Consider the following 25,286-nt stretch of genomic DNA (forward strand, 5'->3'; position numbering starts at 1 on the left):
GTCACCCCACAGAGTCTAGTTTCTCTCACAAGAGTAAAATGAATAAAAACCTGACTCAAATTGATTTAGGGGACCACAGATTATTTTCTTCTACCCAGACTGTCAAACAAACTATCAGGCAACCATCAGAAAATAATACAGGTAAAATTTCAAAGCCAATCCTTACGATTACATATCACATTCACAAGTGCACATTAGTAAAGGTTGTATGTTTACAATTCTTGTTTGTGACTATAGAGAAAAACAAATTTTCTTCCTATGGATAATTTCACGAACAGACAAAATTTCTACAGCATATCTCATGCCATACACTAAAATCATTTCCAGATAAATTAAGGAGCTAGCATTAACATACTTTTTTTTACTATTTTCTCTCTTGGAAAAATTCTTTCCCTAACCTTGACATTGGGAAATCTGTATTCTAAAGCAAGATTTTAGCCTAGAAGACAGCAAAAAAAGGACACCAATAACTGAAAATGTCACCCAACAGCTAAGAGACACTAGAGAAAATATTCACAACAGATAGACAAGAAAAACCAAGGGGCGCCTGGGTGGCTCAGCCAGTTAAGCGTCTGCCCTGTTCAGCGTAGGTCATGATCCCAGGGTCCTGGGATCCAGCCCTGCATAGAGCTCCCTGCTCGGTAGAGAGCTTGCTTCTCCCTCTCCCTCTGCTGCTCCCTGTGCTGTGCTCTGTCAAATAGATAAATAGAATCTCTTAAAATCTTAAAAAATAGGGGCGCCTGGGTGGCTCAGTGGGTTAAGCCGCTGCCTTCAGCTCAGGTCATGATCTCAGGGTCCTGGGATCGAGTCCCGCATCTGGCTCTCTGCTCAGCGGAGAGCCTGCTTCCCTTCCTCTCTCTCTGCCTGCCTCTCTTGTGATTTCTCTCTGTCAAATAAATAAATAAAATCTTTAAAAAAATAAAAAATAAATAAATTTTTCAAAATAAGATAAACATAGAAAATGGGAAAAGGATATGAACATAAAATATAAACATAATAGGGGCGCCTGGGTGGCTCAGTTGTTAAGCAGCTGCCTTCAGCTCAGGCCCTGATCCCAGGGTCCTGGGACTGAGCACCACATAGGGCTCCCTGCTCAGCAGGGTGTCTGCTTCTCCCTCTCTCATTCCCCTTGCTTGTGTTCCCTCTCTCACTGTCTCTGTCAAAGAAATAAATAAAATGTTTAAAAAAATATGTAAATGCAGTAGGTCAGTAGTAGCCTAATGTTACACCACAATGCCTACCTCGCTTCATCTCATCACGTATGCATTTCCTCATCTCGTATCATCACAAGGATGAGTACAGTAAGGTATTCCGAGTGAGATCACGTACACACGACTTCTATTACAGTATATAGTTATAATTGTTCTATTTTGTTATTAGCTATTATTGCTAACGTCTCACTGAGACTAATTTACAAATTAAACTTCACCAGATGTATATAGGTATAGGAAAAAACACAGTATATATAGGGGTTCAGTACTATCCACAGTTTCAAGGATCCAATGGGGGGTCTTGGAACATATCCCCACAGATAAGAACGGACAATTGTATGAAGATTCACTCCTCCAACAATATTCAACTAACCTTATTATCAGTTAATATCTTAAAAAAGATCAATAAAGATCCAGTCTGAGGAAAAAAGGTGCCAGGAAAGAAAAAGGGGCAGGAAAATGGTCGCAAGGCCCTTTGGTTTAAGGTTGGCCCCTATCACTCAACAATATTTACTGTATTTGCTACTGAAGATGCTAACCAAAAAAAAAAAAAAAAAAGGAAAAAAAAAGAAAAAAGTTTTTATCTGGAGAAATTAAGATCATCTAAATCTGCCTAGTAGATCAATAAAACAGTATCAGCCTCTTCTATCTCCAACAACAGATGCATATATAGTAAATGAAAATGCCATTTTAATTTAATTTTAAAGATTTTATTTATTTCAGTGAAAGTGCATGCATGCACGCACACACAGGAGGCGGGCAGAGGAAGAGTGACAAGCAGACTCAACACTGAGGAAGAGCAGCCCCAATGCTGGCCTGATCCCAGGACTCCAAGATCACGACCAAAGGTGAAGTCAGACACTTAACTGGCTGAGTCACCCAGATGCCCCTGCCACTTTTCAATAATTTGCCTTATTTAAATCATTTTTCTGGTATCAGAAATTACTTACGGTTTAGAAAGTTAAAGGAGAAAAATAATGAAACTCACCTGTCCAATGACTTTGAGTTTAATGTATTCTCCTTCCTTCTTATCCCCCAAGTCCTCAGTTGAAGGTTTTGCCTCCTGAAAGAAAAGTATATTTAAAGATAAAAGTTCCTATATGCTGTTTTTTTATGAAGATTTTATTTATTTGACACAGAGACCGAGATAGTGAGAGAGAGAGAGAGAGCACAAGCAGGGAGAGGGGCAGGCAGAGGGGGAGAGAGAAGCAGCCTCCCCGCAAAGCAAGAAGCCTGATGCAGGGCTCGATTCTAGAACCCCGGGATCATGACCTGAGCCAAATGCAGCTGCTTAACCAGCTGAGCCACCCAGGCGTCCCCCCATATGCTATTTTAATTACTTACTTAATGAGTACCCATCTCTCTGAGTACAAAATCTGCACTTAAGAATATAAAAATCATTATTTTCTCTGACACGCGAATTAAGGGGGAAAGTCCTAATTACCATCTGAAACACAACTGTGCTAGAAATCAAAAAAGAGATCTGTTTTATTATAATATACTACAGTAATGGTTCTTAAGCCTCACCATACATAGGAATCACCTTCAAGGACTTTAAATGCCTGCTGGGCTCCACTCCCAGCTTTTTATTCAGTAGGTCTGGGCTAAGGCTGTAATTTGCATTTCTAATAAGTTACCAATTGATGCTATGGGGCTCCACAGAGGAAAAACCTAGAAACCACAACCCAGTCAACTCTTATTAGTCTGAAGTAGCTTGTTCTCCATAAACCGTAAAACATTCTGAATCCAAGATTCTCCTCTCACAGCCTATCAGAAATTAACTACTCCAATTGCAAAACTGTACCCAGAAACATAAATTAGCCAACCTAGCATAAGAAAGTCTATTTGGGAAGGAAAATTAAAGAGTATATTAGCCTAATGTACTCTAGAGTCAAATCAGTTCTATAGCATCCACTTATTTTAGACTATCTGAACCAATCTATCCAAATTTAAAAGATTAGGTTTGGCTGAAAAAACTTAGGGGCAATAAGTGGAATAAGTAAAAAGTACAGCATAGGTAGGGACAGGAAAGAAGAGACAAAATTCGAAGCAAGAAAAGAGGGTTATAAAATAATTTCAGGGGCGCCTGGGTGGCTCAGTTGGTTAAGTCACTGCCTTTGGCTCAGGTCATGATCCTGGAGTCCGGGGATCGAGTCCCGCATCGGGCTCCCAGCTCCACAGGGAGTCTGTTTCTCCCTCTGATCATCTCCCCTCTCATGCTCGCTTGCTCGCTCTCTCTCAAATGAAAAAAAAAAAATCTTTAAAAAAATTTAAAAAATAAAATAATTTTAAATGAAGGGATATGGAAATGAAAACGAAGTTAACAGAATAAATTAGTTAAAACAATTTCATCATGAAGTATCTAAGAAAAGCAAGCCAAGGAAGTAGTTTGGAAATTTTTAGTCAATGTGCTAAAAATAGCTTTCCTGGATACCTTACCTTAATTTGGCCACCGAATTAGCCACTTATTAAATATATACTCTCGTTAAACATGTAACAATTTCTGTTAATCCACACTTTTTTAAGAATAGACCAACTATGTTGTATTTTACAACCAAAATAACAGGGGCCACTATTACCTGTATATCTCATGCCAGTAACTTAAAATTCAAAGTCTTCGGGAAGCCTGGGTGGTTCAGTCAGTTAAGCCGCTGCCTTCAGCCCAGGTCATGATCCCAGGGTCCTGGGATCAAGTCCCACATCCGGCTCTTTGCTCAGCAGGGAGCCTGCTTCTCTCTGCCTCTGCCTGCCACTCTGCCTGCTTGTTCTCTTTCTCTCTTTCTCTCTCTCTCTCTCTCTGACAAATAAATAAATACACAGAATCTTAAAAAAAAAATTAAAAGCCTTCAACATTCAAAACTTAACAGAACATATTAAACTGCAAATAGATTTTAACTTTAAGATCCAGGATAGAGTCCAAGGAAATGCTTAAACTACAGAATGGGCTTTGTTAGTGTAAATCCTTGCCTGTTTTTCATTCTGCAGTACTTTCAACACTTGCTGACTACCGCATATTATGACAGCAGACAAAATGAACCTTCTTTAGTGAGACAATATTTCACCTGAAAACCAGAAGACTGTCTTTAAATACAGTCTCACCACCACCTTTCTATGAATTTATATTCATAGTAAACAGCTGCTTCGTCCTTTAAGTATCTAGAGAGGATACGAACAGTTTATTCCATGCAGTGAAGAGCAATAAAGAGCAATGAAACCCCGAGTTCTGCGTACTGTGAGGAAAAGGCTTGTTAGGAAGCGGTTGTTTGAATTAACACAAAGGAGGAGAATCACACACACACCCCCCCTCGCCGCCTGCAGCAGCAATTCAGCGGCACAATGGGAGTGATTCTGCTCCAGTTTCTTAGCTAAGATAGCTATAGAGGCTACTAAAGGACAGAGTTCTTTCCCCTCCTCCACTGCCTCGTCCACACTGCTGTTCTAAAGCACAGCTTCCCGGACTGGATAACTGCGTCTCTCAAAAAGCATGAACAGCTCCCAGTACTTTAAGGTCTAGAACCAAACTCCACAGCACCAAATTCAGTTCCTCCGTTACAAACTCAAATTCTCATTTTTCCCTCACCACTTTCTTTACAAACCTGAGGATTCGCGGAAACTGGACTATCTGCTACTCCCCAACTAAGTCTATCAGCATTCTTCCACCTTCAGCCCTTTGTGGTTCCGGTTTCCTTTATCTAGAATGTATATCCTCCCTCAGACGCTCCTGAAATCACCTCACAGAAATCCATCCCACACATCATTTGAAGTCCAGTATTAAAAAAACCAAACCTCCTCCAGAAACCACAGCACCCCCTAACCTTCCAACTGGGACTAATAGTTTCCTTTCATGCTGTTATTTGCAATTTCTTCATCTCTCTCATGGCATTTATTTTCCATTTTAAAATAGTCCCTCTTCAACCATTTTCTCTAGCTGTCCTCATCTTTTTCTTCAAACTTCTTACAACAGTACTTAGCATTAACTGTCTCCACTTTCACCCTTGGCCCACTACCGTCTGGTTTATACATTACCATCCCACTTGACACTGCTCTCACCAAGGTTACCAGTTTGACTCTTTATTGCTAAATCCATCAGACAATTTCAAATCTCACTTTTAACTCTAACACAATAAACACTGATGACTTCTTCCTTGGAAACTCTACCTTTGGCCTCCAAGGTTCCACTCTCTCCTGATCTTAACTAATTCCTTAAATGCTGGGTCTCCTCCAGATTCCATGTTCTCGATCCTCTGGCTTTGTTCTCCTTCAGTGACCCATGATTCCAACCATTTTTCAGATACAAATGACTCAGTCATCCCCTCCAACCAGACAACAACTTTTCTGAGTTTTACACTCATTTATCCAAGCACTCGACCATCTCCACTTTGGATGTCCCATGGGTACCTGAATATAAGTATCTGAAACTGAATGCATTATCTCTAACTCCTCTCCTAGTTTTAACTCTCCTTCCTGAAAACCACAATAAAAAAAGAAAAACAATTCTTCCTGGATTCGCACTTACAATAAATGGTCACCACACACTCAACTAACTGCCCAAAAGAGAAACTCATATGTCATCTGTGGCTATTCTTCCTCTCTTAAATCTCACAGTTAATCTTCATCCTTCTGACAGTGTTATCTGTTGGTGGCTCTCAAGTTTATCCTTCTCTCCATTTCACTGCCTTATTTCAGGTACTCATTGTTGCACACGAATATTACTACAACAGATGCCCCCAGTCTTCCTCCCTTCAATTCTCCAGATACCACCAAAGCCATCTCTAAAATGCATTCTGATTTGCCCAGAATCTTCAGTTCGAAGTCCTTAGCTGACATACAAGGATCCTTCATGTACTATTCTCCTACCTCTCTTGCTAATATCATTTGCTCCGCCATTTGATCTCCAATTCCTTACACATGGCACCCTCTACCCTATCTCCACCATCTCTGTACATGTGAATCACCTCTGCTTAGAATGCCCTTTTTTACCCTCTTTCCATACCACTCCGGCACTTCCTACAAAAATGATTCTCTAATCACCCTCTTAAACATTCACATAATGCTTAATCTATTAATCTTACTTTTATCTATTAATCTTACTTTTATCTACAATAACCACATATTTGCATATCTGTATCTCCTACCAGATTGTGAGTTCCTCACCGGCATACTTCGCTCACTCTTCACTATACTTCTGATCAAGCACAATGCCTGGTACTTTGAAGATGTTCAATATGCTTGTTAAATAAATTAATGTTTTCTATGACAGTTTTGTCTTGACTTCCCTACAAGTTTACAAGGAGAGGACCCAAGTTTTTTCATCTTCATCATCTCTGTAATGCCAGGCAAATACTAGACAGTTATTCAAAGCCTGCTGAATAGAGTTAACATTATTTTCTGTATCATACCACAAAATCTTACTAATGCTTCAGACTTCTACTGTATACAATAGTCACACAAAATAAAAACACTTTCAGTTTTTTGTATTCACAGTTGGAAATAAAAGATAATTCACTTCAACTGCATAAGAACATGTGAACAACTAGGATACGAAATTTCCAAAAATAAGCCGCCCGTTTCCCTAGTCACTACATGTTGGTGATCTCTTCCCAACTCTGAAGCACTGTGGCAATGTCATCTGTATCACTTGTTTAACAGCCTCATGCTTGCCTAATGCAGTCATCCAAATTTTCATGTACGTTTTTACTTTTGACAAACTCGTCTGAAAAACGAGAAGATCTTGGGGGAAAAAGGTCAAAGATCATCCCCAGTGATCTCAGTGTCTTTTGTGTGTCTTCTTTCCTTCTCTCCTCTGTAAAAAAAGCGGCCAATGCAGAATGGTATGGCACACCAGTTAACAAAAACAGTGAAAGTATTTATTCAGCACTGGGTCTGGGACACTAGGTCATCAGGGAAAACAGAACCCCAGAGAGGACTGGTTGTTTTGGCTAGAAAGGATACATAGCCCTAGAACAGAAGAAACTGTTAATGGAAAGAAAACTAAATATATGAACGAAATCAAAGAGAGGAACCAGAAACCTCTAAATTTTCAGGTCTGTGTCACCCAGGGCCTGAATCACAGTAACTGGAATGGTAAAGGAATTTACCAGGCACAAGGCACTACCAGCTCTTCCTTCCAAGCTTGAAAATAGAAGATGGCTGGATCTGGAAAGAGAACTAGACTGGAAAGAACAAAAAACCAACAAATGTACGAAATTCATGAGAAGAATTTTACTGTGCCATTTCAAAGTCAAAGGAAAAGAACTCTGATTAGAAGTACTGGCAATCAGGGACACCTGGGTGGCTCAGTTGGTTAAGCGGCTGCCTTCGGCTCAGGTCATGATCCCAGTGTCCTGGGATCGAGTCCCACATCCGGCTCCTTGCTCGGCGGGGAGCCTGCTTCTCCCTCTGCCTCTGCCTGCCATTCTGTCTGCCTATGCTCTCTCTCTCTCTGACAAATAAATAAATAAAATCTTAAAAAAAAAAAAAAGTACTGGCAATCAGAAAGAAAGAAACAAAGGAAAGAGAAAAGAAAAAAGCAGCATTGGCAATCAGTATGTTGACAATTTAATCTCACGAAGGGAGCATCACACTTAACTACCTCCAGTTTGTCAATGACCCTTCGAGCAATACAAGAATTGCCCATTCTTGGGGGTGGGGGATGAGAGGAGCAGCAGGAATCCTGGGGAAATATATATTTACTCTTATCTGATGACATTAACAAATCTTTATATTTTAAGGTGTGATAACAATATTGTAAGAGTATTTTTACTGTTTTTACAGTATTTTTACAGTATTTTAAAATGTGTAACAGTATTGTCAAGAGGAAAAGTTCTTCTCTTTTAGAGATACATATTGAAACATTTACAGATGAAATGATATAACGTCCACCATTGCCTTCAAAATATGAGGCGTGGATTGGAGCAGTGTAGATGAAATAAAATAGGCCAGAAGACCAGTATATGAGTACAATTACGCACATTGAAGTTTTCCATAAAACCTTTCAAAGAAAATGCATTTCACTCAAAGTTTCAAAAAAAAAAAAAAATCTCTAAACCATAGGTCTGACTATAATAACCTCAGTTTATTTCATTTTATTTCTTCATGAAAAAAGTCCAGGGGTGCCTGGGTGGCTCAGTGGATTAAGCCGCTGCCTTTGGCTCGGGTCATGATCTCAGGGTCCTGGGATCGAGCCCCGCATCAGGCTCTCTGCTCTGCAGGGAGACTGCTTCCTCCTCTCTCTCTGCCTGCCTCTCTGCCTACTTGTGACCTCTGTCTGTCAAATAAATGAATAAAATCTTAAAAAAGAAAAAAGAAAAAAGTCCAACACGGTAAGTTGGATAATTCTAATACTTACATCCATTATTAAAATATACAAAACACAAAGCACCTGGGTGGATCAGCTGGTTAAGCCTCTGCCTTCAGCTCAGGCTCAGGTCATGATCCCACGGTCCTGGGACTGAGCCCCAAACTGGGCTCCCTGCTCAGCCACGGGTGGGTGGGTGGGTGTGTGTGTGTGTGTGTGTGTCCATCCCAAATTACAGTAACATCATCTCCCTCCACAATTCTAAAAATACAAAAATAAACAAACACTTTCAGTTTCACACTGCATATGTTCAAACTTAAGGCACAGTACTGGAGATTTGTAATGAAACCAACCAGACCCAACCCCATAACTTTGATCAAGGTTTAAGTCAAGCTGTCCGGACACCGGATCCTCTGCAAATTTACATTCAACCCTACAATTGTGATTAAACACTAGATATGCAACTTCTCAGGAACTAAAATTACAACTGAAAATCACACTGGTTGTGTAAAACTACTCTTTGAGCCTAGACTACGAACTGGAACAAACTGCCTTGACTGTATACAAAAGTCCCAGCAAACAGATTTAGAGGTATGGCAGACATTGTTGATTAACTATTCAACATCCTTTTTCCCCTTTTCCTTACAAAGGGAAGACTAGATTTGCCCAGCTAAAAAACATATTTCTCAGCCCATCATGGCCACGTGACATAGTGCTGGCCAACGAGATAAAAGGTGACAGACTTTGTTGGCACATACTTTTCCCCTTTGCTCCATCCCTTTCTCCTGCCTGGAACAAAGACACAAAGTAACTTCTTTGTGCCCACAGGAGACAGGCATGAGAGTGAAGACATCTGTTATGGATGGGGGGAAAAGGAGTATGAAGGCATTGTGGAGCTGCCTTAGTAGCTCTGAACTAACTACTTACGTCCAGACTTCCTGTTTCATAAGAAAAACAAGCTGCTACTTGTTTAATGTACTATACATCAGGTTTTCTGTTACTCAGCCCAAAAGAAATCCAAACGGACATAGAAGGTACTGTAAATAGGTATCGTTTGTTTTATATTAAAAACAGAACCTAGAAAACTACCTCAATACGCATCAAGAGTAGAATAAGTCAGTTGTGGTAAAGTCATGCAATGGAATGCAATTTAACAATGCAATTTAATAACATACAATTATGCACAATATGGACAAATCTCCAAACAATGCTGAGCAAAAGAAGTCATACACAGAAGTACACACCGTATCACTCCCATTTATGTAACATGGTAATGTATAAAAACAGGTAAACTAATCTAGTAGTCAGGCCAGTGGTTCTTAATCTGAGTACTAGCTGCATGGATACCTTCAGCAAACTGTAAGTGTGTGTGTGTGTGTGTGTGTGTGTGTGTATCTTTGGTAAAACTATGAAAAATAACTGGGCCTAAATACTGAGAACAAGAGTCCAGCAAACGGAACTCCACTTTTCAGAGTCCCATTAGCTCAGTAAAGGCAATGGAATGCAAAAATAATGGTCAAAATTAAAAAGTGTAACAAATACAATGTATCCTAAAATAAACTGAAGTTGTGTTGTAGGAATACCCACAATTTAAACTATTAAGGGGGTACCTGGCTGGCTGAGTCAGAAGAGCATGCAACTCTTGATCCCAAGGTCATGAGTTCAAGCCCCACATTGGGTAGAGATTACTTAATTTTCTTTTTAAATTTAACTGTTAAAGTGCTCAATAACAGGATGTGTGACATATCACATGACTTTTTTAAGGAAGCAGAGTATCAGAAAATGACCTCCCAAAAATCACTTTACCGAAAATTCTAAAATGGGATACTAAACCTATCTTAGAGAAAATTATCCATAACAATCCCAAAGTCCTGGAAGAAGCAAATTACTTGATCTTAGAGATAAAGTTACCAGATCTACTGCTAATAGAAATAAAGATCAAGAAGAAATGTAAAGGGGGTGCCTGTGTGGCTAAGCTGCTTAAGTGTCTGCCTTGGGCTCAGGTCAGGATCCCAGGGTCCTAGGACCCAGCCCCAGGCCTCACATCCTGCTTCTCCCTCTCCCTGCTGTTTGTGCTCTCAATGCTAGTGCTCTCTCTCTCAAAATAAATAAGTAAAATCTTTAAAAAAGAAAAAAAAAGGAATGTAAAAACATCATGAAAACTACTCCATGACAACCAATCCTTCCTCAATAACGAAGAAACATCATGGAGGCCAAAAGAGGAGGAGGAAGATACCAGCTGCTTCAAGTTTTTGAAGCACTCTTCCAATTCTAGGGCCTAGAATGGTGCCTAGTAAATACTGACATTCTATAAATACATGTTAAGTGAATGAATCTGACCACTTATTCCTTCAAAAACTTACTAAGTATCCAGTCACTGTGCTGGGCACTTCAGGAAAAAAAAATGAATAAAGCCTGATTCCTGACCCTCAAAAGCAGTCTAATGGAGAAAGACACTTCAGTAAATAATTGTAAGACTATATATAAAAGCTATAATAGAGACATTTTCAGCTTTCCTGGCAATATCATAACCAATGAGGTTTATCCCAGGCGAAGATCACTGCTAATGCTAACATTACTGCTTAAGGGGGCTAACAAAGACATATTTGACAACTGCTTTATAGTTCTAAATTTGAACTATTCAACTAACCTTCATCACTACTCTAATCAGTTTTCAAAAACAATTAAATATTGTTTTGGTGACATTTTACTTGCAATGTTTTACTATAACCTGTATGGCTGCAACATCCACGAGCAGCAACTCATGTCTATCACAAAGAAGACTGTCGATCCTCTCCTAGGGCATAGAATGCTTACTGTACGTAGCAGTAACTGCATGTTCAAGTCATAACTGCAGTTTACCCATCTTATTATGTGATATAAATAGTAGTATACATAATTATGAATTTTAATATATACCCAATTCATCATATTCTCATGCTATCTCAAGCTAACAGTAAGATCAGTAAACATTGACAATAAGGAAGAGACAAAGAAAACTGAAGGGAATACTGCTATCCTGACAGAGAAATACCATTAATGTGATTGATTAAAGAGAACTGTAAATTCTGTTACTATTCCCATTGAGAAATGAAATCTAAATGCCTTTTCCTTGTTGACTATAGTTAATAATACTGTATTGCATATTTGAAAATTGCTAAGAGATTAGATTTTAAGTTCTCATTACAAGAAAAAAAACTGGAACTGAGTGGTGATGATTGTTAAGTAGACATACTGGAGTGATCAACTCACAATATATACACAAATATCAAATCATTATGCCATACACTGGAAGCTAACATGTTCTATGCCTATTATATCCCCAAAATAAATAAATGCCTTTCCCTTGAATTTGGGCTGGCCTTAGTGATCTGCCTGACCAAGAGAATGCAGAGGCCACCTCCAAGGCTAGGTCCTAAGAAGCTTGAGGGTTCCACATACAGTTCTCTGGGAACAGTCACACTCTTGTGAGCCCTGAGCCACCACAGATCAATATCCTAGAGTTCCTAAGTTGCAGAAAACACGTGATGAAACCCCTCAGAGAGGCCTTGTGACTTTATGAAGAGTCCATCCATTCCAGCCCTGGACCATTAATCCCAGCTAAGGCCCCGTGACACACCAAGTCCAGCCCATAGAGCCCTGCCCAAATTAAAAATACATGAGCAAAATATGAAACTGCTGATTTGAGTCACGAAGTTTTGACGCAGGTTGTAAGGTACCAACAGATAACCAGAATTACACAATGCTTCCAAATCCTTGACTAAAAGGAAAATAAAAGAAAATCACCCAGATTCTCTGAGGTGAGAGTGGAGAGAGAGAACCTGCTCATAACAAACTGTTAGCATTTCAAGTAAATCAGTCATCCGATTATTACAAATCAACAGACCTGAATTAAAGACTTGAACTTCATGCTGCCTTGATGACTTGGGCATGGGTGAGAAGGAGGGGAACACTATAAACCTGAATACAAGGGAGGAAAGGAAAATATTTGTACAAGTTACCCATACCCATTTTGATAGTGAGCTTCTGGTTCTATATTAAGTGCTTAGATTTTGCTGCAAGGTGAAACCAGGCTAAAGGAGAGCACCCAATGAGCTCTATTATTGGTTAAAGGTTACTCTTTATCCTTTTTGAGGGATCATGGAAGCTGATGAAAGCTACGGGCCCTTTCTCACTAAAAAAATAAAAAATAACAAAATAAAAAAATTTGCGTGTACAAATACAAAACACCATACAATTTCAATGCATTTTTGGCCCTCAGGGTCCACAAATTTTGAGTTTAGAACCTGTTTTAGAGGATTATTCAGTAATGGTTCACAAATCCACTACATTATGCTGGCATTGTTAGAATTGTTAGAATTATAAGAGAGTATTTCACTCACATTTACAAAATAATTTTTCACTCATCAATGGAGGATCCAGCAATTCAAGTCTTGTTTGATTTTAATGTCCACCTTTTTTTTTTATCTAAAATTGTTACTCAACTGCAACAACTTAGCCCAGGCAACAAACTTCTGAGAGGTGCCTCAGAAAATGTATCCTTCTAAAAAGATCTTGGTTGAAGTTAGTATTACTTTTTGGGGACAGTGGTTCAGTCTCATGCTGCTGATATTGCACAATAATAACTTGAGATTCTTACTCCTGCTTGTAAGCCTCTTAAGGGTAAGAGTTCAGCTTGATATCACTTTAAATCCTCAGCACTCAGCACTGATATTGTACTGGGTCTTGATTAATAATGATGCTAGTCAAACAGACTGGAGCAAGAGTTCTCAAACTTTTTGGTCTCATGACTCTTGTACACTCTTAGAAATTATTTAGAACCCCATAAAGCTTTTGTTAGGTTGGTGATATTTATTGAGGTTTACAGTATCAGACATCGAAACAGAAATATTTTTAAGTATTCATTCAAAAATAACAATAAACCCACTATATATCAGCAGATAAGATTTTTTTTTTAATTTTTTATTTATTTGACAGAGAGAGAACACAAGCAGGCAGAGAGGCAGGCAGAGAGAGAGAGGAGGAAGCAGGCTCCCCGCTGGGATCATGACCTGAGCTGAAAGCAGAGGCTTTAACCCACTGAGCCACCCAGGCGCCCCAGCAGATAAGATTTTTATTGAAAATATTTTTCAAAACAAAACTAGTGAGAACAACACTACTTTGCATTTTTTGCAAATCTTTTATGTCTGGCTTATAATAGAAAGCAGCGGGATTTTCACATCCACTTCTACATTTCAATCTGTTGTGGTATCACAGGTCATGTTAGTGTTTAGAAAACACCAGTGAACATTCATGAAAGGATGACAATGAAAAAGACAAATAATTACTAGTATTATCATGAAAATAGTTCTGACCTCAAGGACCTTCTAAAAAAGAACATCTGTCCACCTGTTAGTGTACCAAGTCCGTTATTTCTTCTTTCATGTCTCTCTTAATGACTGAAATTCAAATTGAAGCAATAAATTCTACAATTTAATTTATAATTCTGTACATTGCTCTTTCATCAGACTATGGTAAATTTCAACATGCTTCTTAACATCAAAATAAAAGGCTGATGAAACTAAGCATTTACCTGTTCTTTCCTCCTTGGTAACCAAGTAAACAACTATCCAGGGAGATACTTATAATGCCACTTATAATTCCCATACCAATTTGGGAATTAATCTAGACTGTTAGTAAAGAAGATCCATCCAAAACTAATCTAGATTATGATTAAGCTTTAAAAATATCAATGTACATTTACCCAATGGTACAAATCCACAAAAGCCTCACTTGCTCTCACCCAGTGGTACAAAACTGAACCAGGTTGAAAACCAGGGGAATAACTGTGTTCAATTCAAAAGTTCAAGTACATTAGGGAGTTGAATGAAAAAAAAAAATTTCTAGATAACTATCATGAAACAAGCAAAAGATCCAAAAAGACTTAAAAGTCAAAGTCATCTGAGCAAACAAAACAAAGTCCAGACAAAAACCTTATGAATTAAAAACTAGCTTAAACGTGAATAACTGAAGAAGGATGAAGAAAAACTTACCAAGCAAAAGTGAACACTCTGACCGAGTGCAAATCCCAAGTAAATTCTTGATATTAACACTGAGATGGAACACTCTGCCATTATAGACAGATTTCTGCGAATATTATGCAACTGCTCTACATACACGAAGTTTTCCCATCCTTTCCCTCAAAAGCATCAGTCAGCTTGAGGTTAACGCTCAGATGAAATGTTTTCTGTTGCTCTAGCAGTTTTGCTCTACTTTGTTTCTCGGTTATTCTGAGTGCTCTCTTACAACTGGAGAGTTGCTGAACCAATCCCGAGTAAGAAATGTTAAAGTACAAGAAAAGAGGCGACAGCTCTGCACCACCACACGGAAAAAGACTCAGCGGAGCAGCGGCGGCCCTGCCCTAGCTGCGATCCAAACAGAAAGCAGAGCTTTTTAGGTTCCCAGCAACACCAGACGTCTCCCGCCCCCGTGTCCCCACTCCTGGACTATCTAAACACCGAAAACCAAAAAGTGGAGTCCACCCGCTTTTCAGGGCCAGAGAGTCTCCGGGCTGGGATCCTCTCCCGTTACATAACTGGGGCCTAGCGCCCTGCTTCTGCAGTCAGTCCCCAGGACAGAGAGACGGACTTGTTCCCCAGGGACCCTCTCAGGGAGGTGGAAGCTGAGCTCTGCACCTGATCGACCCCGGAAAAAGAAGGGGGAACGACTCGAGCGAGGCCGCAATCAGAGACGCTGGGGCACAGGGGGTGATGAACAGGCCCGGAGAGGAGCAGGGCGGCTCCTGGAGGCCCGCCGCAGGCCCCGGCGTCTCCGACACTAGTCCACTCCCCTCCCTCTCCGGCCGAGTCCCCACCGGCCGCCCCCTCCCCCATTCCGCGCTCCCCTCCCCCGCGTCTCCATCCCCGGCCCCAGCCGAGAGGCAGGCGGACCAGCCGAGTAAGGCCTCGGCCACGGCCAGAGTACCGCTCCCAACCCAGTACCTGGTCAGACATGGTGACGGTGGCTTCACCCAGGGTGTCCGCACAGCAGCGGCCTCGGGTAGGCAGAACCTCGCTCCGGGGTTTACAAATCCGTCTCTCTTCCCCACAGCACAACACCGCGGCTGGAGGGACTTCCGCTACGCCCTGCGTCACTTCCGCCACGCGTTGGGAGGAGGGATAGGGAAAAGAGGAAAGGAGAGGCGGGAAAACGGGTGGGGGAGCTGCCCCGAGGCGAGAGGGCCCAGGAGCTGCTTTAATGGTGGTCGCTGGGGTGAATGAACAACAGTCTTCCGAGACCTTTCGCCTCCGCCCGGAGCCTGCCCTCCAGTGGAGAAGTTCCGGGTCTTAGTGTTTGGAAGCATACTAACAGCCGCACTCCTGCCGCTCTGACACCTAGCACGTTTTCGAAAGCTGAGCCAAGATGTTTCTATTGTCTCTTCCTGGCCTTGCTCGTAAGCTTCCCCAAGTACATTAGACTGAATACTAGTGCTTTTTACCATACAGCTAACTGTTGATTAACCGGCCACCCTGCCTAACTCATAACCTTGATTTAAAGAAAAAAAGAAAAAAATGATCCCATTGGACACGATCTTGATGGCTACTGATGAAAGAGATTCTTGGGAAAGATTTAAACCAGTGAGGAGGAAGAAGTAATTCTGACCTTGCTTTAAGTTAAAGAATGATCCTTGTATGACTTCTTTAAAATACAGTGGCCATGCTGGCAGAAGGGTAGGAGATAAGGCTTTAGACAAATGAAATAGAATTGAGATTCTGGAAATAATAAGACCACACACACTGATTAATTTTCGACAAGAATATCAAGACAATTCAGTGGTGAAACTCACGAAAATTAACTTTAATGGATCAAAGGCTAAATGTAGGAGCCAAAACTACAAAACTCTTAGGAGATGGGGCACGTGGGTGACTCAGTCAAGCAAGGGGCTCTTGATTTTGCTCAGGTTACGTTCTCAGGGTTGAGAGATCAAACCCCATCTTGGGCTCTGTGCTCAGCACAGTCTGCTTGAGATTCTCTCTCTCTCCCTCTCCTGCTTCCTCTGCCCTTCCCACCTGCACATTCTCTCTCTCTAAATAAGTTAATTAAATCTTAAAAAAAAGAAAAAAACTCTGGAGAAAACATAGGCATAAATCTTCTTGACCTTTGATTACGCAATGGATTCTTAAATATGGCACCAAAAACACAAGCAACCAAAGACAAATAAATAAATTAAATTTCATTAAAATTAAAAACCTCTGTCTTTTGCATTGAAAAAAAATTAAAAATGAAGAAAATATTTACAAGTACTATATCTGCTAAGGATCTAATAGAATACATAAAGAACTATCACAATCCAGTCATAAAAAGATAATACAATTTTTAAATGGACAAAAGATCTGAATAGACATTGCTCCTAAGAAAATGTGCAATAAATGTTCACCATCATTAGCCATCAGAGAAATGCATATTAAAACTACAATGAGGGGCGCCTGGGTGGCTCAGTGGGTTAAGCCGCTGCCTTCGGCTCGGGTCGTGATCTCAGGGTCCTGGGATCGAGTCCCGCATCGGGCTCTCTGCTCGGCAGGGAGCCTGCTTCCCTCTCTCTCTCTCTCTCTGCCTGCCTCTCTGTCTACTTGTGATCTCTCTCTGTCAAATAAATAAATAAAATATTTAAAAAAAAAAAAAAACTACAATGAGGGGTACCCGTGTGGCTCAGTCGAGTGAGCTTCCAACTCTTTTTTTTTTTAATTTATTTTTTCAGCGTAACAGTATTCATTCTTTTTGCACAACACCCAGTGCTCCATGCAAAACGTGCCCTCCCCATTACCCACCACCTGTTCCCCCAACCTCCCACCCTTGACCCTTCAAAACCCTCAGGTTGCCCCAACCTCCCACCCCTGACCCTTCAAAACCCTCAGGTTGTTTTTCAGAGTCCATAGTCTCTTATGGTTCGCCTCCCCTCCCCAATGTCCATAGCCCGCTCCCCCTCTCCCAATCCCACCTCCCCCCAGCAACCCCCAGTTTGTTTTGTGAGATTAAGAGTCATTTATGGTTTGTCTCCCTCCCAATCCCATCTTGTTTCATTTATTCTTCTCCTTTCCCCCTACCCCCACCCATGTTGCTTCTCCATGTCCTCATATCAGGGAGATCATATGATAGTTGTCTTTCTCCGATTGACTTGAGCTTCCAACTCTTGATTTTGGCTCAGGTCGTGTTCACCAGGTCATGGGATGAAGCCCCATGTCCAGTTCCCCGCTTAGCAGACGGTCTGCTTCTCTCCCTCCTCCCCTTCCCCCCGCTGAACTGTGCGCATGGATGCTGTTTCTCTCTCCATCTCTCTCTCTGAAGTGAATAAATTAAAACACACACTACACACAATGAGCTATCATTTCATGCCCACTAAAATGTCTGTAACCAAAAAGACAGATGACAATAATTATTGACAAAGATATGGAGAAATTGGAACTCGTATACTGCTAAGCAGAAATATAAGCTGCTTTGGACATTTCCGTGCTACCCAGGGAGGAGTCCCCTTACAGTGTTATTTTGCATTCCCCTCATAACTTAAGCGGAAATTTTCACAACGTCCAGAGACACTGATGTCCTGAAAATGAAGGAGGAGGATGTCCTCAAATTCCTTACAGCAGAAACCCACTTAGGTGGCACCAATCTTGACTTCCAACTGCAACAGAACATCTACAAAAGGAAAAATGATGGTATCTACATATAAATCTGAAGAGAACCTGGGAGGAGCTTCTGCTGGCAGCTCTTGCCATTGTTGCCATTGAAAAGTCGGCTTATGTCAGGGTCATCCAGGAATACTGGCCAGTGAGCTGTGCTTAAATTTGCTGCTGCTAACGGAACCACTCGTATAGCTGGAAACTTCACTAACCAGATCCGGGCGGCCTTCTGGAAGCCAGGACTTCTAGTGGCTACTGATCCCAGGGCTGGTCACCAGCCTCTCACAGAGGCATCTAATGTTAACCTGCCTACCACCACTCTATGTCACACGGACTCTCCCCTGCGCTATACGGACACTGACATCCCTTGCAACAAGGAAGCTCACTCAGTGCGTCTAATACAGTAGATAATGGCCTGGGAAGCTCTGCGCATGCGTGGCCCCATTTCCCATGAACACCCGTGGGAGTCTGTGCCTGATCTCTACTTCTACCGAGATCCTGAGGAGATTGAAAAGGATAAGCGGGCCGCTGCTGGCATGACTGTGACCAAGGAGGAATTTCAGGGTGAATGGACTGCTCCACCCCTAGATTCACTGCTACTCCGCCTGAGGCCGCAGACTGGTCTGAAGGTGAGCAGGGGCCCTCGTGCCTAGTCAGCAGTTCCCTCCTGAGGACTGGAGCCCTCTGCCGGCCACTGAAGACTGGTCCGCAGCTCCCACTGAATGGGTAGGAACAACCACAGAGTGGTCTTTTTTTTTTTTTTTTTTTAAGATTTTATTTATTTACTTGACACAGAGAGAGAGAGAGAGAGAGAGCGCACAAGCAGGCAGAGAGGCAGGCAGGTGGGGGGGAGGGAGCTCGCTCCCTGCTGAGCAGAGAGCCCGATGCGGGGCTCGATCCCCTGAGATCATGACCTGAGCGGAAGGCAGAGGCTTAACCCACTGAGCCACCCAGGCGCCCCACCACTGAGCGGTCTCAAGCCGCTCTTTCACAAAGGCAAACAAAAGGGATAAAAGGTTAATAGGAAATAAACAGATTCTAAAAGTTGAAAAAAATAAAAGGCTTTGGAAAATATTCTGGCCGTTCCTCACTTTGTTAAAGTAACCATGACCCAGTAATTCTGATAGCTATATATTCAAGATAATTGATAAGATATGTCCATACAAAAACATGTACACAAATATTCACAGCAGCATTATTCATGATAGCAAAAAAGTGGAAACAATCCAAATGCCAACTGACTTACGGATAAACAAAAGCAGAATACACATGAAATGGAATACTATTGGGCTGTAACAATGAACTACTCATACAATGTGGAAGACCCTTGAAAATATTATGCTAAGTGAAGGGAAACAGCCACAAAGAATGGTTCTATTTATATGGTATGCCCAAAATAGGCAAATCTACAGGGACAGGAAATAGACTACAGGCACACCTCAGAAATATTGCAGGTTTTGTTCCAGATCACTGCAATAAAGTGACTATCACAATAAAGCTAATCAAATAAATTCTTTAGTTTTCCAGTGCATGTAAAAATTGTTTAAACTACACTAGTAGTCTATTATGGGTGCAGTAGTATTGTATCTTAAAAACAATGTACATTTCTTTTTTTTTAATATTTTATTTATTTGATAGAGAGAAATCACAACTATGCAGAGAGGCAGGCAGAGAGAGAGGAGGAAGCAGGCTCCCTGTGGAGCAGAGAGCCCGATGCGGGGCTCGATCCTAGGACCCTGAGATCATGACCTGAGCCAAAGGCAGAGGCTTTAACCCACTGAGCCACCCAGGCGCCCCAACAATGTACATTTCTTAATTTTAAAATATTTTATTGCAGGGTGCCTGGGTGGCTCAGTCGGTTAAGCACCTGTCTTTGGCTCAGGTCATGATCCCAGCGTCCTGGGACTGAGTCCCGCATGAGTCTCCCTGCTCAGTGGGGAGTCTGTTTTTCCCTGTCCCTACTGCCCCACCTGCTTGTGCTCTCTCTTGCTCTCTCTGACAAATAAATAAAATCTAAAAAAATAAAAATTTAAGGGGCGCCTGAGTGGCTCAGTCATTAAGCGTCTGCCTTCAGCTCAGGTCATGATCCCAGGGTCCTGGGATCCAACCCCACATCGGGCTCCCTGCTCAATGGGAAGCCTGCTTCCCCCTCTCCCACTCCCCCTGCTTGTGTTCCCTCTCTGGCTGTCTCTCTCTCTCTCTGTCAAATAAATAAATAAAATCTTTTAAAAAATAAATAAATTTTAAAATAAATAAATAAGAAACATTGATTCACTGAATTACGTAGACCTCCTAAATGTTGACACATTTCATTATAAAATATTTAAAAATCATGTTGTTTTCACAGACTCATCACAAAACATCTCCAATAATATTCATTATTTTTAGACTCATCAGAAAAAAAACTTTTATTCATCACTGTCAAATTCACAATGATGAATATGAGTTTTCCAAAATGGTAATTTTTGCATAAAAGCTCAGATTTTGTCATTGACAACAAACACTGGCAATTGTTTTCTTTGTTAAACTTATTTGTTCATTTTTCTGAGAAAAGATCTGCTATATTTCTAATGATTATTGGCCTCCCATTTGTTCTATCACTTAAAAACAGTGTTCCTTTTCTTTAAAGTGGCTAAATCAGCTTGTAACTCAATCTTTTGTATACTTTTCTTGGAGATAGCCATCTTTTTTTTTTTTAAGATGAAAAAAGAGAAAGAGACAGTGAGAGAGGGAACACAAGCAGGGGGAGTGGAAGAGGGAGAAGCAGGCTTCCTGCTGAGCAGAGACCCCGAAGTGGGGCTCGATCCCAGGACCCCGGGACCATGACCTAAGGCAGACACTTAACGGCTGAGCCACCCAGGCGCCCCTGGAGATAGCCATCTTATGGAGAATAAATAGCTGCATTTCTTTATATAGAATATTTTTTAAATGTTATTCAAGCCCTGACATTTAATAAAATTAGTGTTTTTGTGTCCTACTGCAGCTACAACAAATTTCCACAAACTTCATGGCTTACAACAACACAGTTTATCATCTCACAGTTCTGGAAGTCAGAAGTCAAGGTGTTGCAGTGCTACATTCCTTCTGGAGGCTTAAGGGGAGAATTCCTTTTCTTAGCTTTTTAGCTTCTGGAGGCCACCTGCATTTTTTGGTTCGTGGCCCCTTCCTACATCTCCAAGGCCTGATGGATATTTAGCAACTACCTTCTCACCCCTACCCACTTCCCTCTCCCTCTCCTTCTCCTCACCTTCTGCTGTGGCTACATCTGCTTCTCTGACTCTGACCCTTCTCTCTCCCTTCTCTTAAAACCCTTGTCATGACACTGAACTATCTAGGTAATTCAGAATAACCACCTTATCTCAAGATCTTTAATCACACCTGCAAAATCTTATTTACCTATATGTAAGGTAACATATTCACATATTTCAGGGAGTAAGAAGTGGACATCTTGGGACACCTGGGTGGCTCAGTCGGTTAAGCATCTGCCTTCAGCTCAGGTCATGATTCCAGGGTCCTGGGATGGAGTCGCACATCAGGCTCCTTGCTCAGCGTGGAGACTGCTTCTCCCTCTGCCTGCTGCTCCCTCTCTTATGCTCTGTCTCCCTCTCTCTCTCCAATAAATAAGTAAAATCTGTAAAAAAAAAAATCTTTTAATTACAAAAAGTGATATATCTTATTTTTCCCCTCTTCAAAAAAACCCAGTTCATCCCAAATTATATACGAAATCAATGGTCTAAACATTAGTGAGTTATTTCATTTCTTTTAAAGGTTTTGTTTATTTATTTGAGAGAAAGAGATAGAGAGCATGAGCAAGGTGGAAGGTCAGAGGGAGAGGAAGAAGCAGACTCCCTGCTGAGCCTGTTGGGGTATTCGATCCAAGGTCCCTGAGATCATGACCTGAGCTAAAGGTAGACACTTAATCAACTGAGCCACCCAAGCACCCTAGTGAATTATTTCAAAGACAGTAATCTGATTGTACATCTCTAACAGGATATAATCTAGGAACAAAATGTGTAAACTTTCAATGAATTTAATATTAATAATAATAGTAGTATTGTTATTCTAAAGCTATTATATATCAAGTATAGAACAAAACATATAAATATATATTTTTTAATATTTTATGTATTTATTTGACAGACAGAGATCACAAGTAGGCAGAGAGGCAGGCAGAGGAGGGGAAGCAGGCTCCCTGCTGAGCAGACAGCCCAATGTGGGGCTCAATCCCAGTACCCTGGGACCATGACCTGAGCCGAAGGCAGAGGCTTTAACCTACTGAGCCACCCAGGTGCCCCCATATAAATATTTTAAATCTATAGAATCAGTAGGATGATGCCCCCTTTTTATTTCTGACACTGCTTGTTTGTACCTTCTCTATTTTTTCTTGAACAGTCTTATAAGATGTGTATTAATTTTATTAGTCATTTTTTTAAAAACCACTTTTGCTTTCTTAATTCTCTATATTGCAGGTTTATTGCTATTTTTTTCTGCTTTTATGCGATTTTTTCCTGATTTTTTTGCTTTTAATTTGCTTTCTTTAGCTTTTTGAGATTAATACTGAGATCTGATTTTTAACCTTTTTTTCTAATAAATATATGTATTTTTATTTTGTATTATTTTTTTAAGTAGGCTCCACACCCTGAGTAGAGCTCAACACGGGGCCCAAACTCATGACCCTGAGATCAAGACATGAATCAAAATCAAGAATCAGATACTTAACTGACTTAGCCACCCAGGCACCCCTAAATATATATGTTTTTAGAAGTAAATATTTGGGGAGGAGAAAAAAAATAAAGGTAAATATTTCACTCTAAACACAGCTTCAGCCTTATCCTACGAAGTTTGAAATATTATATTAATATTTTCATTATTAGTTAATTCAAGAAGGAGACATCTTAGGATAAGGCAAAACTATCACTTAAAAAACACAGTAGTAGGGGTGCCTGGGGGGCTCAATCATTAAGGGTCTGCCTTTAGCTTAGGTCATGATTCCAGGGTCCTGGGATCGAGCCCTGCATCAGGTTCCCAGCTTGGCAAGGAGCCTGCTTCTCCCTCTCCCTCTCTCTCTGCTTATGTGCTCGCTCTCACTGTGTGTCTCTCTGTCAAATAAATAAATGAGATCTTTTTAAAAAAAAAATAAGATCTTAAAAAAATTAAAATTAATAAATAAAATGAGATGAATCTACCAACAGCATTTTTCACAGAAATAGAACAAACAATCTTAAAATTTGTTTGGAACCACAAAATACCCTGAACAGCCAAAGCAATCTTGAAGAACAAAACTGGAGGTATCCCAGTTCCAGACATCAATTTACATTACAAAGCTGTTGTAACCAAAACAGTATGGTACTAGTGCAAAAATAGAACATAAATCAATGGAACAGAACAGAAAACCCGTAAATAAACCCAAAATTGTATGGTTAATTAATCTTCGACAAAGGAGGAGAAAGAATATATAATAGGAAAAAAACAGTTCCTTCAAGAAATGGTGTTGGGAAAACTGGACAGCTACGTGCAAAAGAATGAAACTGGACCACTTACACTGTAACACAAAAGAAAGATGGATTAAAGACCTAAATGTGAGACCTGAAACCATAAAAATCTTAGAAGAGAGGGCCATTTGTGTGACTCAGTCAGTTAAGCATCCAACTCTTGATTTTGGTTTAGGTCATGATCTCAGAGTCTCCAGATCGAGCCCCATGTCAGGCTCTGTGCTTAGCAAGAAATCTGCTTGAGATTCTCTCCCTCTCCCTCTCCTGCCCTTCCCTCACTCTCTCTCTCTCAAATAAATAAATAAATCTTTAAAAAAAAAAAAAAAAAACCCTGAAAGACAACACAGGCAGTAATTTCTCTGACATTGGCCATAGCAACATTTTTCTTGCTATGTCTCCTGAAGCAAGGGAAATAAAACCAAAAATAAACTTGGGACTTCATCAAAATAAAAAACTTCGTGGAGGGGGCACCTGGGTGGCTCAGTCATTAAGCGTCCAACTCTTGATTTTGGCTCAGGTCATGATCTCAGGGTCATGAGGTCAAGGCCCATGTCAGGCTCTGTGCTTAGCCTGGAGTCTGTTCAAGAGTCTCTCTCCCCTCTCCTCTGCACCCCACTCCAAACTAAATAAAAAAAATTTTTTTACAAAAACTTCTTGAGGCACCTGGCTGGCTCAATCAACAGAGTACATGACTCTTAATCTTGGGACTTTACGTTTGAGCCCCACATTGGGTGTAGAATTCACTTTTTAAAAAATTATTTATTTATTTATTTGACAGACAGAGATCACAAGTAAGCAGAGAGGCAGGCAGAGAGAGAAGGGGAAACAGGCTCCCCACCAAGCAGAGAGCCCGATGAAGGGCTCGATCCCAGGACCCTGGGATCATGACCTGAGCCAAAGGCAGAGGCTTTAACCCACTGAGCCACCCAGGTGCCCCGAAATAAGTCTATAATAACAATGTTTGCAGATAAGCAAAATGGAGTATAGTTTAAGTAAGTAACTTGTCTAAGATCTCACAGACAAAAAGCTAAAATTTGAAATTGGGCAATCTGGCTCCAGAGTCCATTATCTTACCCACTATGCCAAGTCATCTGAAATATAATATAAGTAATTATATTTATATAATATACATATATTCATATAATTTATATTTATTTCATAAACAAGTTATTTTATATACTACAAGTAATATATATGAATAATTTCTGTATGTATCATGTATAATACAAATATATAAATATCATATATAAATATTTTTATATATAAAAGCATTTATTTATATATAATATACATATTTTTATATAGTATATGAAATAATATACATATAAAATATGTATTATATATAAAAGCATATACATACAGAGTAAGTATATTATAATCTTTTTTCTTTTTCTTTTTGTAACGATTTCATTTATTATTTGACAGAGACACAGTGAGATAGGGAACACAAGCAGGGGGAATGGGAGAGGGAGAAGCAGACCCCCCACAGAGCCTGACACGGGGCTGGATCCCAGGACCCTGGGATCATGACCTGAGCTGAGGGCAGATGCTGAACCATCTGAGCCACCCAGGCGCCCCCAGAGTTTACAATCTTGTACATCAAACTTTTGGGTTTTTTTAGCTTTTGATT

General features: G+C 40.6%; 1 protein-coding gene and 1 pseudogene across 1 annotated transcript in view; one reads left to right on the plus strand and one right to left on the minus strand.

Moving 5' to 3' along the window:
* The window catches only part of SUMO1 (small ubiquitin like modifier 1), a 26,696-nt gene extending 11,051 nt beyond the window's left edge, over positions 1–15,645 (minus strand). The window contains exons 1-2 of the mRNA XM_046019423.1: positions 15,489–15,645; positions 2,200–2,274 (exon numbers count right to left, since the gene is read on the minus strand). Coding sequence (XP_045875379.1) covers positions 2,200–2,274; positions 15,489–15,500 — 87 coding nt within the window. The 5' untranslated portion in view covers positions 15,501–15,645. The remainder of the gene's footprint in view (positions 1–2,199; positions 2,275–15,488) is intronic.
* Positions 15,646–16,203: 558 nt separating this feature from the next.
* Positions 16,204–21,289, plus strand: LOC123950379 (annotated as a pseudogene).
* Positions 21,290–25,286: the final 3,997 nt, after the last annotated feature.

Source organism: Meles meles, chromosome 9 (assembly GCF_922984935.1).
Source record: "Meles meles chromosome 9, mMelMel3.1 paternal haplotype, whole genome shotgun sequence".
Classification (NCBI taxonomy): Eukaryota; Metazoa; Chordata; class Mammalia; order Carnivora; family Mustelidae; genus Meles; species Meles meles.